This window comes from Candoia aspera, chromosome 4 (assembly GCF_035149785.1).
Source record: "Candoia aspera isolate rCanAsp1 chromosome 4, rCanAsp1.hap2, whole genome shotgun sequence".
NCBI classification, from domain to species: Eukaryota; Metazoa; Chordata; class Lepidosauria; order Squamata; family Boidae; genus Candoia; species Candoia aspera.
The window spans coordinates 105,249,755-105,266,747 of NC_086156.1; the positions used below are offsets into that span (position 1 = coordinate 105,249,755).

Here is a 16,993-nt window from a genome sequence, read left to right on the forward strand (position 1 = left end):
ATTTAGACTGTAATCAACCCTTTCAACAATCTGGGTCACCATGTAAAGATTTCTTTATTCTTTCTGTTTCCAACTATTCAAAATCAGAAGTGGACTAATATTCTTCAGATTCCACCCTAAAAAGTGAGGATGCTCTTTTAATTGAAATGTAGCATGTGAAGAACCCTGGAATGCTATCTGAAGATGTGAAAGTTAAAAGATTTCCCAGGCATACAGTTCACAGGAAGGTTCCTATTCCCATCCTGCTTTTCCAGAGTAAAGAATAACTATTGATATGAATATTGGGAATATGCCATAAAATCATTTGAAAGTTCTATATGGATGTTCTTACTCCTGTTCAGTAAACTTTTCCAAGCATCTCCCACTATTGTGGGCATCCACTGGCCACCATATTTTGTATAATTAGATTCTTAGACTACCAATCTGCTTCATTGAGAAATGCTTTTCCATACAAAGGCTCCAGGCTAGAAACCACGAGACCGTGAGTTTTACTCCCACCTTAGGCATGAAAGCTGGCTGGGAGACTTTGGGAAGGAAGAAGCATTAGGTATTTTCCCCACCGTATTATTTATAAAAATACTAAAGGCAGGATAATATGTGCATGTGTGTGTGTGTGTCTATGTGCATGTGTGTATGTGTGTATATATATTAACTATTGCAATGCATTGCACATGGGGCTGCTCTTGAAGAATATTCGGAAGCTTCAGCTGGTCCAGAATGCAGTGGCATGGGAAGTGATGAGCGTGCCCCTTTTTTGTGACCTGCATTCATTGCTAGTATGCTTCCAGGTGAAATTCCAGGTGCTGGTTTCAAATTGTAAAGCTGTACATGGCATACAGCCAGGTTATTTGAGGGACCACTTATCACCCATGGCATCTGCCCAGACAGTAAGAGCTGGCAGAGTTGGTGTGCTTCAAATCCCTTCGATTAACAAATATCATCTATTCAGACCCAAGAAGCAGGCCTCCTGTGTCCAGGTGCCTGCCTCTGGAACAAGATCTCTCCCAAGATCGGTGTTGCTCCCACCTGATGTTGTCAGGAAGGCCTTGAAGATCGAGCTGTTCTCTGAAACAGTCACCAGGAGTCAAGATCAAGTCAAGAGTGTCTTTATCATTACCTTAAAAAGTTACACTAGGACTTCTGGTGGGGCATGGAGGTCTGAACAGCTGTGCCCCCGGTCTCAGCAGGCAGAACTGACAATGCAGCAGTTTTCTTGGGCTCAGGCAGATTCTTCCTGAAGACAGGAGTGTTTTTCTGGAAAAAGAAAAACATCTGGAATCACCCCATCTGTTCTCCAGATGGCTGCTTGCAGCCAGAAGATCGCAAACAGCATTTGCGCTCGACTGGTAAGAGCAGCTGGGAGGCTGGGATGTCACCATTTTCCAAGCCACACAGTAGACTTAAAGGGACACTAAGTCTGGCCACCCCATTTCTAAATCACCCAATTAATACTTCTTTTAAGTATGAGTACCCTAAGAGATGGGACGTGGTGGTGCTGCGGGTTAAACCGCTGAGCTGCTGAGCTTGCCGATCAGAAGGTTAGTGGTTCAAATTCGCGTGACAGAGTGAGCTCCCGTTGCTAGTCCCAGCTCCTGCCAACCTAACAGTTCGAAAACATGCAAATGTGAGTAGATTAATAGGTACCGCTTTGGCGGGCAGATAACAGTGTTCTGTTTAATCATGCTGGCCAATGACCATGGAAGTGTCTATGGACAAACACCGGCTCTTCAGCTTTGAAATGGAGATGACCACCGCCGCCTAGAGTCGGACATGACTGGACTTAATGTCAAGGGAAACCTTTACCTTTACTACCCTAAGAGAGGCTTGCTACAGTAAGGAGAAGCAGATTCTCTTGGTGCTCGTCGTTATTTTTGGGATTAATTTTTTAAAAAAATCTTTTAAAGTTTTGGTTTGTTTTGCATCCAAATATTAAGGAGGATTGAGAGTAAATAATTCTCTTCCTGTTATTATTTTTGTACTAAATTTGAAGAAATTAGCATTTTCTTATACCTTGAATCGGCTGTTTTGAACTTTCAGTTTTCTGCTTCTACTTTCCCTGGGGAAATGTCTGCATATCTCACTTTCACTTATGTAAATACATTCCATAATTCCTTCATATCTTTGAATTTCACTGGTTAAGCTCCTAGGGGGCTCCATAATGTACTGCTTGAGACATGGAGGATTTTAAACAAACTTTCTCTGACTTCCACTGAGATTTTAAAGAGATCCTGATTCCTACCAAGTCTTTATGCAAGGCATCAGGACGTTATGGAAAATATGAACTCTAAAATGTGTCATCTGGTTGGGGATGTCATGGATGAAACTGAGGAATTTAACAGTGACAGAAATGTCTCTTCAACTTCTGTTGAAATGCTGGATGAAGATCAGATAGTCAAGTTGAAGAAATTAAAGGGAGAGATAGAGTTGCAAGCCATAAGTGAAATTGATCCTCTGATGGAACACCATGGAAAAGAAGGGGTTATTATGCATGGGAGGTCTCCTGAAGAAAAGCTGGAGTTTTTGAGGGGGGCAGTTGGGCTGTTCATTTTTTTTTAAGAAAAAAGCTCTGTGTGTATTGTGCGGATATGTAAATGCTCTGGTTTATTTTGAAGTGGGATAAGGGTTTAAGAATATTTATCTGGATTGCTTGTAGGGTTTGGCTGATTTCATTTATCTTTAACAATTTGGATTAAGATTATTAAGGTATAATAAAAAATAATAAATTTTTTGGGTTTAATATGACTAAGATTATTAAAATTGTTGTATTATCAAGTACAATGGCAGAACATTTATTTGTGTTTTAGTTTGAACTTTATTATAGTAGGCAGGAATGTATAGACTAGTAGTAGGAAGGAAATAATTAAATAAATGTTATCTCTGGGAGGGAAGTTGATATCTATCTATCTTTTAATATAAGGGGAAGGAGCAACTGTATTTAATGATCTTCATAATATGCCAATGGAATGCTTTATAGAATTAATGTGATTTTGGTTTAATATAGAGCAAGGGATTGGTTATGGAAAAGTGTTGTATATCCTTGCTGTGAAAAGTCAGAAATCACCTCTTGTTGTAATTTAATTTTGTAATTTCCACACATTTTTAGTTTTTTTTTCTTTGTAGTTTTTTGTTTTTCTGTGGCTTTTATCTTTGCTTGACACTTAATAAAATTCTTATAAAAAGTGACACTAAAAAGAAAGTTTTTTCTCAACTGGAGGAATATACTGTAAGCTTCCCTTACTCTTTTCTCCATCACCAAGAAGGTGCTGCTCATGTCCCCAGCTTCTACTAAGATGTCTAAAACCTTGGTAGACTATCCATTTGCTTTCTACTGGGGCCAGAGACTGGGCATTTAATTGGAAGTGACTGTTATGGTGTATCAAGAAAGAATTTACAGGAACTGACACTGAGGGTGATCTTGTAGAATGTTAGAACGATTTTCCTAGCAGGAATTCTGCAACTTGTCATTTTACAAAAGCCAAAATCTTCCAAGACCTCCTGGTAGAATAATGGTTTACTGAGTCTAGAGATGCCTTAGAAATAATTACGGGAGATGGGAATACCTGGATTGTGTATATTATCCTTGGGAATATGCTACTTTCTTTGCTATTCTTAACTCTCAAAATTGCCATTGCAAAAAATTATTAGGAGATGATCATTCGAGTGAGGTTGAAAGATAACATTTAACATTCCTTAATAAACCTTTGCTTCCATGAGCTGGGAAGACAATTTAAAACGATGATTTGACATTTTAACTTTCTCTGTATTGTGATATTCAAACAATAGTTATCATTTTATGGAATCACCAGTTTGTTTTCTTTCTGAAAATGTGCCAACTATCCCCTAGCAAAGCACGGGATTCAGCTTCTCGTAATATTTATTTTTTAAAATCACATAGAATCATGGAATCAGAATGACAAAGCTGGAAAAGGCCATTCAGACCACTGAGGGGTGCTCAGCACAGGAAACCAAATTGAAGCATCTCAGATGGCTTCCTAGCCTCTTATTGAACACATTCCTTAAAGTGGATCCATCTACCACTCTAGGTCACTGCTTGCATTGTCAAATAGCTCTGACTGTTAAGATACTTTTTCTAACATTGAAATGGAGTCTGCCTTCCTGTGATGTAAATCCATCATTCTGGGTCCTGCATTCTGGGAGAGTAGAGAACAGGCCTTGCCTTTCTTTTGTGTGATGTAATTTCAGATATTTGAAGGGTGCTTTTGTATCCCCATCTCAATGACAACATGCTCAATTCCTTTAGTTCTTTGCATAGGAGAATCTGGTCATCATTTCTGGTCCACCTCTGGGCCTGTTGCAATTTCTCTGACTTCTTAAAGTGTGGACTGGGTACAGTATTCAAGAACTGGGCACAATACTCAGGTGGACCCTTGTGAAATTACATCCTGTGATTTGGAATCTCTCTATATTTTTTGACACAGGCTAAATGTGCACTTCCTTTTGTGAAGCCACTCACAGTGCAAACTTACACGTAGTCTTTAATCAATGAATATGCCAAGATCACTCTAACAATTGCTTTGGCAGGCATTCCCTGTCCTATAACTTAGTTTGATTTTTGTTTCCAAAGTGAAGTTATATTTGTCTTCTAGGATATTAGCTATTCCAGCCCATTTTGTCTCATTTGCAAATCTGAAAAGCTTTGCCTCTATTTCTTCATTCAAGTAATTAAAGGTATTGAAGGGTAGATACAAAATCTGTAACATATTTTGGAGAGGCTGGGAAAGGAAGTGACAAGAGAGTAGACATAAGCAGGCAAGGGATAGCTGACAAATCAGGAGACAACTTAACTCATAAATAGCAACATCCTCAGATTGAAAGAAAGCTTTGAAGAATTACTTCAAATAACTGAAAGAGACTCTTAATTAACTCAGTATAATTAAGGCTGGGAATTTCCTCTTACAATGATCAAACTTCTGCATTTATCCCATATTACATTACAATGCCTTACTAAAATCTGTGTACTTTTTCTCCCTTGATTGTACAAAGGTGTGTAGGGCTTGACAAGCCCCAGGACTGAGCCTTGGAATAATCTATATGGGGTATTATGAGGACGAGAGGCAGGCCAGGGATGAATCTGGAAATAAAGAAGATGCTGGACATTTAAATTTTCAAGATGACATAAACAGTACTTTTAAAGAAGCATGCTTTGTAGTTTGCATTGTCTGTAGGTTTTGGTATTTTAGTTTGATTTTGCTGATATCTTTCTTGTGCAAATATTAGACAATTATTTCCTCCATATCAGTCCCACATTTCTCCTTAACAATCTGCCCACTGCTTCTTTCACTTGATTGTTCCTCAGACAGTAGATCAAGGGGTTGAGAAAGGGCGTAATGGCAGTGTAGAAGAGGGTCACTGCCTTAGTGACACCTACCTGACTTTCCCCTCCTGGTATTAAGTACATCCCTGCCACTGAGCCATAGAAAAGTGAGACCACAATTAAATGGAAGGAAACAGTAGAAAAGGCTTTCCTACGACTGCCTTTGTTGGCGGTCTTCATTAGAGTGAAAATAACAATGCTGTAGGAGACCATGACAAAGGAGATATTGCCTATGAGTAGACCATTGAGACAAATCTGGCTGAAAATGGGAGCTTTTCCAAGTGGAGGGCAGGCCAAGGATAGGATTGGACCAGGGTCACACAAAAAGTGATCAATGACATTGGAGCCACAAAAGGACAACCTAGAGATCAACATTGCTGGAACAAGGTACCACAGAAAGCCAACAATCCAGCAAACAGCCACCAGAATGTAGCAGACGTTTTGAGACATAATATGTGGGTAGTGCAGTGGGTGGCAGATGGACAGATATCGATCCAAGGCCATGGCTGAGAGGAAAAAACATTCAGTGCAGCCAAGGGAGAAGAAGATGTAGAATTGGATGAAACACTCATTGAAGGAAATGATCCCACCAGGGACTGCTAAATCAAAGAGCATGCGAGGCACTGTGGTGGACACATAGCACATTTCCAGCCAGGAGAAGTTGCTCAGCAGGATATACATAGGCAGCTGGCCCAGGTGGGTGTCCAGAAGCACCAGGCTAATAATGGTGATGTTCTCAGCCAAGGTGAGCATGTAGAGAATAGTGAAAAAGATGAGGAGCAGCAAGCGGTTGTGCAGTCCAATTCCAAACCCTAATAAAACAAATTCCTCAGCTGAAGTCCAGTTGGTTGGTACCATCTGGAATAAAATAAGATAATTTCCATCTTGAACCATATTCTATAACTTCATTTTACCACTTTCCTTCCAAAAGAAGAAGCTAAGCAAAAATCCCCATGTTGGTGTATCTGTATATGCTTGTATGTGTGTAGTGACGGGGACATCAAAGTACTCTAACGTCTTCTGACTCTAATTTTGCATAAATTTCTGTAAATATTTGGTGCAAAGAAAATAAATACTAATGCATAGTATATTAACCAACCACACTTTTTAAATCCATCATCAGCAGGTTTTACCTTTTTTCATACTGTGATTAAAAATTAATTGGAGCAAGAGAGGGGGAGGGAGGGAGGAAGGAAGGAAGGAAGGGGATTTTTTATTTATATCACCCTCTGTCCCTTCAGATGAATCTGAATACAATGTCTGAAGATCATGAAGTTTGTAATAAAATGGCTCATTGCCTTCTTGAAGAACTGTGAAGAGAGCAAAGGAGACATCAGTCTGACTACCATTTGCCATAGGTCTGGCCAGCATTAAGGGCTTATCATCTCTCACTGCTTTCTATGCAGTTCCATTCTCTGTAGCTATAGAAGGCAGGATAAAACACTGATGGGAATTTCATCCCACTCTTTCTTTCCAAAAGCTGCATGGCCATCACCAGCTCTCCCAGGCATTTACAGAGTGCAAGAGTACATAATCTGTGCAATTCTCAAATACGATAGCATTTCTTGAGAAAAGACCTTGTTTGAAAATATTTTTGAACTTCTCCATTGGGTTTCCCAGGAATGCAGGAAGCTCTCTTGTATCAGATCAACTCTTTATTAAATACAATATTGTTTCCTCTGGTGCTCAGGCAAAGCTGCTTCCTTATTAGACACTCCCTAATCCTTGAAAAGAGGTTCCATTGCATTGAAACATGTGCTCATTATTCGATTATATTTCTCCCAAATCTTTCTCTTTTGGAGGCTTAGTCTTCCCTATTTGAAAGGGGATATTCAGGGAGGAGAAAGCAGAAAGTGCATCTGGCATTCTGTTTCCAAGTAGTTGAGATGAATCCTTCATTTAAAGTCCAACTGCACAGTCTGCTTTCCCAAGAGAAGGACCCATTAGTCTAGAAATTAAACATCATTTTGCACTGAGATAAATATGCAAAGTAGAAAAGCTAATAAACAGAGTTGGACATTTGTTAACCGGTATCAGTGAAAGCAGGTAACCCATATATTTGTCTGACTGAATTACAATTAGAAATGTAGTTCAAAAACCAGAGCTGTGGCTTATTGTTGCTAGTCATCACTTATTGTTCTCATAGCATGTCCCTGACCAAACCTTTTCTTTCTTGAGAAGGTGGTAGCTGGTCAAATTAACCCCTCTGTGGTCCTTCCTCACAAAGTAAATCCTTCTTCTCTTAGAAGAATAGTTCATGCTTTACCTCAGTGTTACTCCCTCCAGCAGGAAGGATGTTGAAATGTGTTGGGATTAGGGAATGAGAAAAGGCTGTCACCTCTTCATTCTTACAGTGGTGCTTAAAAATTGTATTTGGGGACTGAGCAAGAAGAAAGGATGTGCTGTGTGATTCACAAGCCCAGAAGGCTGGTGTTAGGCACTGGGTGCCCCTTGGGGATTGTGTCTCTCAAGAACAGAGATTGTTATCCATGAACCCCAAAGGGTGTTTCTTTGGGCCTGCTTAAGTTTTGAATGGAAAGATGCTATGCCTTCTCACAGTAGAATGCAGTTAATTCTTGCAGGTGATCATTCCTTTCATCCTGCCTAAAAGTCAACTCTTCTGAGCTCACAAGTGGAGATAATGTGTTGTAGAGGAGGCAGTCACATTTGAAATGTTACCAAAAAATTTTCAGCTGCTAAAATAAAATAATAGTAATACCCAAGTACCCTGGAGACATTTTTCAGGATATATACCATCTTGCTTCACTGAATGGATATCAGATATCAGAATGTCCATCTGTCCTAATTCTGCAATATTTTGCAAACAGGCATTACTGTTTCCAGGCTCAGAGACTTGGTCTTACGGTTGGTGTAGTTTTGCTGCCTCTGATCGCTGGATGTTCTGGAGCTCCAGGAGGAGTGACATAGCTAGGTGGCAAGCTTGGCTCCTCTTGGAGGGAGGAGTCATGAGCTGCCCTGCTGGGCAGTGCCAGGTTTAGGCATAAGCTAAACAAGCTACAGTTTACGGCCTCACAATCCACAGGGCCTCACAAAGTTTCAAAGTATCAGTTCTCTGATTTTGCAAATGAGTTCATTATAACTTCTATTAATGGAATGGAATGGAATGGAATGGAATGGAATGGAATGGAATGGAATGGAATGGAATGGAATAGAATAGAATAGAATAGAATAGAATAGAATAGAATAGAATAGAATAGAATAGAATAGAATACTTTATTGGCCAAGTATGATTAGATATACAAGGAATTTGACTTAGGTGCAAGAGCTCTCAATATATTTACATAACATCAGAAAATAAACAATAATAAAGTAGAAATGTTATGTACTAAAACTATACAATCAAGAAAGAAAAAAAATTGAAGGAAATAATATTACAATTATTAACTAACACACACTCATATTTAAAGGGAGAATTAAGGGACAATATACTCCATCTGTTGTCCAACATATGTTCACATTTAACAGAGCATTACTGGTCACATCGTAGCAGTCATATCTTACCATGCATTGTCCATCATTATTTCAGGCTATATTAATTAGGAGTACAACAGAGCAATGGCACGAGGAAAAAAACTGTTTCGATGTCTAGATGTGTTGACATACGGTACCCTGTAGCTCCGTCCTGATGGTAGAAGTTGAAACCGTTTATGTCCAGGATGTGAAGGGTCTGCAGATATCTTCTGCAGTAAAAGTGATTGTTATTACTTATTTTGTCAACATTTTGTATGTATAGTAATATTTCTTCAAATTATTTTTAAAAATACGTTTAAGTATTGTTTCCAGGGAATACTATATTATAACCTTTGAGAGAGATCGAGCCAGCCAAATGATAATATATGTAATCAATAAATGCATTCATTTGAAAATAATTTGTATTTTTCGCTTTAAATACCTTGCTGTTAAATAATTAAAAGGCGTATATTTGTTTTCAATTTTTCTATGGCAACCCAAGGTCCTGATTGGTATGCACCTTAGACCTTCTGGTATAGCTTTTTAACAATGAGCCTCCAAGCTTTATATAGCTTAGGGCCCACCAAGTCTAAATGTGGCTCTGCTGCTGGGTGAGATATTTTGCTTCCCTCTGCTAAATTTCATTCTGTTGCCTTCAGACCATTTTTCAAGCAAATCTAGATCACTTGTATTTCTGTCATGTAGGATATTAGCTATTTCATCCAGTTTTGTCTCATGTGCTAATTTGATAAGCTTTCTCTCCATATTATGGAAGGCAGGTGAGGCTTAGAGGCAGACTTGGACAAGGGAATTTTGCTTTTCAGAATGACATAAACATTATTAAGGAAGCATGCTTTTGGTTTAGACTGTATGTTGTGGCACTTGGGTTTGATTTTGCTTGTATCCTTCCTCTGCAATTTTTAGACTATTCCTTGTTCCTTCTCAATCTCCCCTTTCTCCTTAGCAATCTGCCCACTGCTTCTTTCACTTGATTGTTCCTCAGACAGTAGATCAAGGGGTTGAGAAAGGGTGTAATGGCAGTGTAGAAGAGGGTCACTGCCTTAGTGACACCTACCTGACTTTCCCCTCCTGGTATTAAGTACATCCCTGCCACTGAGCCATAGAAAAGTGAGACCACAATTAAATGGAAGGAAACAGTAGAAAAGGCCTTCCTGCGACTGCCCTGGCTAGAACTCTTTATCAGGGTGATAATTACAATACTGTAGGAAAGCACAACAAATAGCATATTGCCTGTGACCAGACCACTGACTAAAATCTGGCTTAGAATGGGACCATTTCCAAGTGGAGGGCAGGCCAAGGATAGGATTGGACCAGGATCACACAAAAAATGGTCAATAACATTGGAACCACAAAAGGATAATTGAGAGATCAACGCTGCAGGAACAATGTACCACAAGAAGCCAAGAAGCCAACAAAAAGCCACCAAAGCATAACAGAAACTGTGAGACATAATATGTGAGTAGTGTAGTGGGCGACAGATGGCCAGATACCGATCCAAAGCCATGGTTGAGAGGAATAAGCATTCAGTACTGCCTAGAGAGAAGAAGATGTAGAACTGGATGAAACACTCATTGAAGGAAATGATCCCACCAGGGACTGCTAAATCAAAGAGCATGCGAGGCACTGTGGTGGACACATAGCACATTTCCAGCCAGGAGAAGTTGCTCAGCAGGATATACATAGGCAGCTGGCCCAGATGGGTGTCCAGAAGCACCAGGCTAATAATGGTGATGTTCTCAGCCAAGGTGAGCACGTAGAGAATAGTGAAAAAGATGAGGAGCAGCAAGCAGTGGTATTGTGAAATTCCAAATCCTAACAAAACAAATTCTTCAAGTGTAGTCCAGTTGGCGGACTCCATCTGGAATGAGATAACAGAATTTCCATCTTGGATTCATATTCTTTAATTTCATTGTAACCTTCCTCGGTGTGCTTTCCTTAAGATGAATCTAACTAAAATGTCTGGAGATTTTAAAGTCTCTGTTTAATATATTTGTGTAGTTGTGTGAAATGGGTGAAGGAGACTCTTCCTGTTTCTACAGGACGGGCCTGCATTAAGGATTTGTCACCCCTCATTCCTCCCCCTGCAGTTCTGCAGTTGGCAACTACTGAAGGCAGGATTAAGCCCTGACTAGAATTTCCTCTCACTCCTTCTTTCAAAAAAGAACATTTCAGTTGCCAGCTCCCTTGGCTTGTTTACAGAGTATGGTGTAGGAAGCTCCCTCATATCAAATCAAATGTTTAGTCCATTAATATAATATTGTTTCTTCTAGTTGACAGCAGGGCCTCTGGGGCTCAGGCAAAGCTGCTTCCTCATTAGGTGCTCCCTAATCTTTTGAATGGGGTTCCAGGGACCTTTTGCATTGAAATATGTGTTCATCATTCAATGATACTTCCCCCAAATGTTTCTCTTTTTACACATTAGTTTTCTCTTTCTCAGGTGGAACGTTCAGGAAGGAGAAAGCAGAAGTTGCACATCTCACTCTCTTACAAAATAGTTTAGATGAATCCTTTACTTAAAGCCCTACTCGACTGCCTACTTTCCCAAATCAAGGAGCAATTAGTCTAGAAATTAAACCCTATTTTATGCTGAGATCTATATGCCAAGCAGAAGAGCTAACCAACAGAGTTAGAGGTTACCTGTTATCAGTTAGTAACCCACATCTTTTGACTGGTTGAATCACAATTAGGGATGCAGTTTAAAAACCAGAGGCATGGTCTTATCATTGCTAGTCATCACTTCTCCATGTCAATCTGGCCATCAGATGTTATTGTTCTCTCAACATTTCCTTGATGAAACCTAATGTTTCTTGAGAGATTGGTACCTGTTTAAATACATCCTTTCATGGTCCTTCCTCACAATGTAAATCTCTAGTATTTTAGAAGAATAGTTCATGCTTTACCTCAGCGTTACTCCCTCCAACAGAAAGGATGTTGAAATGTGTTGGCATTAGGGAATGAGAAACCTCCTCATTTTTACAGTGGTGCTTAAAAGTCATATTCAGGGACTGAGCAGGAAGAAAGGATGTGCTGTGTGACTCACAAGCCTCGAAGGCTGGTGTTAAGCACTGGGTGCCCCTTGGGGATTGTGTCTCTCAAGAACAGATCATTATCCATGAACCCCAAAGGGCATTTCTTTGGGCCTGTTTAAGTTTTGAATGGAAATATGCTATGTTTTCTCACAGTAGAATGCAGTTAAATCTTGCAGGTGATCATTCCTTTCATCTTGCCTAAAAGCCAACTCTTCTGAGCTCACAAGTGGAGATAATGTGTTGTAGAGGAGGCAGTCACAGTAGGAATTCTTCCACCTCCAGTAAGATGGGGGGTAGTGGAAGGGAGAGAAGTGCTCAAGGACTAGGAGGGAGAGGTGGAAAATTGGATGTATTTTCAGTGCAACTGGAAGCCTCAGATGAAAGGCTTCAGGATTGATCTGTGTAACTTCAGGGACTAATGGTACAATGAACTAGGCATCCAACATTTTATATAGATACACGGAGGGGACAAATATGGTAGAAAGCCAGATTAGGGCCCCAACAGCAATTTGGGGGTCTTTGGGTGATGATGGTTAGCAGAGTGCTTTTATGAGGCCTTGGCATGTCTCAACTGAACTTTGGTGACTTGTAGGGAATTGCTGGGATACATTTGGCAGCAAGAAGTGAGTAGGTGACCTGAAATGGTAACATTTGAGTACAAGTAGGAACTGAATTATAAACAAGCTCAGCCATAGATAAAAGATCAGGTCAATTGCCCTGTTGTTGGGTTGCATAGTTATAAAAGTAAAGCTCTGAGATGGCATTTGTCCTGTCTATTTTTTCAGGTGATAGAGAGAGGATTGGTGGAGCATTATGCCCAGTAATTGAAATACAGTTTCCCAACAAGGCATTGTGAACTGAGTGCCTCTATCAGGTAAGATATGATTGGGGAATCTTTGGTTTCAGATAATGTGTTGAATAAACAAACTATCCCAAGAGGACAGAGGAAGCCACAAGAGAAGAGGTCAGCTGGCAATCAGGCCTTTGACGTGTGGAAATCAATAATAAAATCCAAGAAAGCTCTATTACAAGACTCCTGTTTGGAGATGCAATGATCTAGCTGGTTAGTGGCATGGAGAAAAATGTGGCAAGAAAAAACACCTTGGCCTTGACATACCTGCTCTAATGCAAAGCCTCTAAAGTCATAGAGAAGGAAATGGACATTTTAAATACTCCAAAATGGCAGCCAGATGAGGGTTATGCACAACTTCAAGATGTCTTCCCTTAAGGAAGGAGGAATACCTAGCCAGCTGTGAAACTGTTCTCTCCATTTTCAACAAGAACAAAAATAAAAATGAGGGAGAAGACAAGGGTTTCCTCTGAAGAACATCTTACTGAGCGTGATGGAAAGGAGTTGCTGAATGCATGGCAAGAAGACTGCCCTCAAAAGTAGATTGTAAAAATATACCTTCCAAGGTGAAATGAGCAATTCAGCCTGTATAGCAAAGGGGCATGTGGGATCTGGATACTGGAGAATGAGCTGAGAAGTGAAGGCCTGTTTCAGTAAAAGAAAGACTTTGGGGGCATTGGAATCCCACTTCAGGCGCACCTTCTTCTTGGTGAGATAAGTTTGATGTGGTTGCAAACTCCCTTATTTACTAATTTGCTAAAAAAACGTGGGAATCACTGGTCTCCACCTTGCCAGCTTCAATCCTTCACCTTGAGTCTTCAAGCTGAATACCCTTGAGAAACCTGTCATCTATTGATTTACCTAATCTCATAGGATATCTTGTTTTTCATGGAATTAAACCTACCCTCAGCAGTGCAATTCCCAAAAGGCTTTTCTTTGTTGGATGAAACTCGTAGCAGTCTTTCTGAAAAAAAAATGATTTAAGTTTGGTATGAAATATACAACCACACTTAAAACTTTTGTCTCTTCACCAGCAAGTGAAGGTCTGAGCACCAGACATACTGCCATGTCCCTGCAGTATGGTTGGAGCTGCCCATCCTGTACTGTTATGGTACAGAAACATTTCTTAACAAATCAAACGAGGATCATGTAATCTTAGAAGATGGATTTAGTAAGATTTACTAAGACCTGAAAAATGGTCTGGACTGTTCTTGTTCTGAAATGTATATTTTCTCAGGCAAGAATATGTATTCCAGATCACAGAATGCTAACTATTTAAATAACCTCAGTGTGAAGTGGGTGGCAGGGATGGCATTTAAAAGAGGTTAGAGAATCATGAGGTATCTAGCAAAAAGAAACAGAGCAGGTAAGATTGAAACCAACTTCTTTCTTTTTTAATAGGTATCGGTCATATTACAATCTCATTTACTGATAGAGAAATGTATTGCATCACGATCCAGCAATTCTACAGTAGGACAGGCTTCTTTTGGCTGCTGTTTTCAAAACCTGTTGCCTGCTCTCTCTTGAACATAATTCATACCATTTCAAAAAAAGTTGCATCAGTTCTGAGGATTAAATAGGGGACCTCAGATCAGCTGTCTCTCTGGGGACTGTGTTCCAGATGGAAGAGTTTAATGTGACCACACTGCAGGAATTCATTTTGCTTGGCTTCAGAGTTGGACAACAAGGACGCCTGCTACTTCTCATCACCTTTACAGTTGTCTACATCCTCACTTTGGTTGAAAACTTGATCATCATCATGGTAGTAATTCAAGATGCTCACTTGTCCCATCTTCCCATGTACATTTTGCTGAGCAACTTTTCTTGGCTGGAGGTCTGTTATGTAAGTGCCACAGTGCCACGGATGCTCTTTGACCTGTCCTTCCCAGGTGGGGCCATCTCTTTCCATGCCTGCTTCTTCCAATTTTATGTTTTCTTCTCCCTTGGCACTACTGAATGCCTCTTCCTCTCAGCCATGGCCTTAGATCGGTATTTGGCCATCTGCTGTCCACTACGGTACCCACAAATTATGTCTAAAAAGTTCTGCTTCCTCCTGGTGACTATTTGTTGGATCATTGGCTTTCTGTGCTACATTGCCCCAGTGTCTTTGATCTCCAGGTTGTCCTTTTGTGGTCCCAACTCTATTGATCACTACATTTGTGACTCTGGAGGACTCCTAGCCCTGGCTTGTCATCCTCTGGGATACCTCTCTCTTTTCTGCTATGTTATCACTTCTGCCTTGATTCTGGGCACTTTCCTTTTCATTGTGGTTTCCTATGCAGGGATTATTTTTACCCTGGTAAAAAAGTCTAGTGAAAACACTGGAAACAAGGGTGTTTATACTGTGTCTTCTCATCTAGCGGTGGTGATCCTCTTTTATGGTTCTGTGGCCACTATGTACATTGGACACAGTGAGAAAAATCGTACTGAGAATATTAAAGTGATGACACTGTTCTATTCTGCTGTTGCCCCTTTGCTTAACCCCTTGATCTACTGCCTCAGGAATAATCAGGTGAAAGAAGCATTGGCTAGGTTCTTGAGAAGGAAGAGAGTCAGGGAAATCAAAGCAATTGGAATTGATTTTATCAGGATCAGGTATTAGATATACTTAGTAGGGTGATAAAATAGCTGTGAAAGTGGGGGTGGGTGGGGTGTATTACTGGGAGACCAGCTTCATCTGTGGGCAAGGAAAATATTTTGCTTGTTAATAGTAAGGAACCATTAAACTTGTTAATAGTAATAGTACCTTTAATACCAATACTTATTCTTGCAGTTTTAATAGTAATAGTGATATCAATACCAATAATGCTTATTCTTGCAGTTGTTATTTCAGACTGTAATATTTCAAGGAGGAAGTAATATCAGAGCATTTCATTTCCATGGCAGATCTCAAAGTGACTGTTAGGAAAAGTAGGACTTTAACAGCTCCATTGAATGAGAAATTGTTGAACTCACCTACATCAGAAGGTTTCAGGCAATCTCAGAAGGTCTCAAGAAACAGAATACAGTTGGTAATTGATAAGGAACTTGTAATCTGTCTTGCGTGTAACCTATATCCGCGTAACCAACCTGTCTTCCCTTCCTTTTCCTCCCGACCTTCCCCCCTACCTCTCCCCAATTTAAATCCCACCTCTATCTAGCCACTTTATGCACCTGACAAAGTGAACTGAAGCTCATGAAAGTATGTCTGTTAATAAAATTTGTTACTTGGGAAAGATGCTATCAGACTCCTGATTTTTTTGCCATAAGAAACTTGATTGTCATAGAAAGTTTAGATCAGGATTCAGCCAACTAAGCTACGGTTGGGCAGCATTTGGTAGACCTCAAGGATAGGCTGCTTGGGGTATGTTGGAAAGGATTTCTGACTCCCACATTTATCAAGGGCACCACCAAAACAACTCTGCCATTGCTATGAATTTTATGGAGGAAATAAAGGAAGTTTGGATTAATCAGGACAGGATTTTTGTCTGAACATTCCATTGCACTGTCCAAACATGAATTCTGAGTTCAAAATTCTTTCATTCTAAATGTACCACATTCTGCAAGTACGATTTTTCCCACCCTTGAATTAGGCTGAATATTGAGCATCGTTACTGGTTTTAAGCAAGAACAAAACTGCAAAAGGAAGGAGATACAACTAGGTCTAGTGCCATCTAGTGACTGAACTAGATCATGACATCGATACCCAAACAATGGTCACTATGTTATGATTCTCCGTTGGGGATACTTCTAGGATAGATCAACCAATGCTTTCTGGGGAAATAATGTTATTGTTCCACATCAACACACAAGTCCAAACCCAACAATGGAGGAATGGACTGTGAAAATATCAGAATTGGCAGAAATGGCAAAACTGACCTATTTGAGGGGAGAACAATACATACTTTTTTTTATTTTGAAAGACTGGAAACCTTTTATGGACTTTTAAGAAAAAAGTGAAATGATGATTTTTGGATTTAATAATTGAAAAAGATGAGGACTAAATAAGGGGCTGAAGGGATCTCTGGAGCAGTTAAGAGGGAGGGGAGATGATGAATTTGTTAATATCTGTTGAAAAGAAGTTCAGAAGTTATTTACTTTAGTTTCTTTAGCTATCTCTCTGTTCTTCTTTGCACTTTCTTCTTTTCTTTCTTTATTCTTCTTTTCTTCTTTATATTTGTCTTTGACTTATGAAAAAAAAATCTTTAGTAAAAATTATAAACACACACACACACACACAAACATGTACACAATTCCAAACCATATAAGTTCCTCTTTCAAATGATCTATTATGGATTAAATGTTTAT

At 39.7% G+C, this 16,993-nt stretch overlaps 3 protein-coding genes across 3 annotated transcripts; 1 reads left to right on the forward strand and 2 right to left on the reverse strand.

Moving 5' to 3' along the window:
* Nucleotides 1–5,242: 5,242 nt before the first annotated feature.
* Nucleotides 5,243–6,169, reverse strand: LOC134496851 (olfactory receptor 11H6-like). Its single transcript, XM_063302566.1, has one exon. It carries the CDS (start codon nt 6,086–6,088, stop codon nt 5,243–5,245), a length of 846 nt encoding a protein of 281 aa, XP_063158636.1. The 5' UTR covers nt 6,089–6,169.
* A 3,562-nt stretch (nt 6,170–9,731) lies between these two features.
* LOC134496852 (olfactory receptor 11G2-like) lies at nt 9,732–15,883 on the reverse strand. Its single transcript, XM_063302567.1, has 2 exons — nt 15,874–15,883; nt 9,732–10,711 (listed from the first exon to the last, which is right to left on the reverse strand). Exons 1-2 carry the CDS (start codon nt 15,881–15,883, stop codon nt 9,732–9,734), a joined length of 990 nt encoding a protein of 329 aa, XP_063158637.1.
* On the forward strand, nt 14,313–15,308 carry LOC134496104 (olfactory receptor 11G2-like). The gene has a single exon (XM_063301863.1). It carries the CDS (start codon nt 14,328–14,330, stop codon nt 15,306–15,308), a length of 981 nt encoding a protein of 326 aa, XP_063157933.1. The 5' UTR covers nt 14,313–14,327.
* Nucleotides 15,884–16,993: the final 1,110 nt, after the last annotated feature.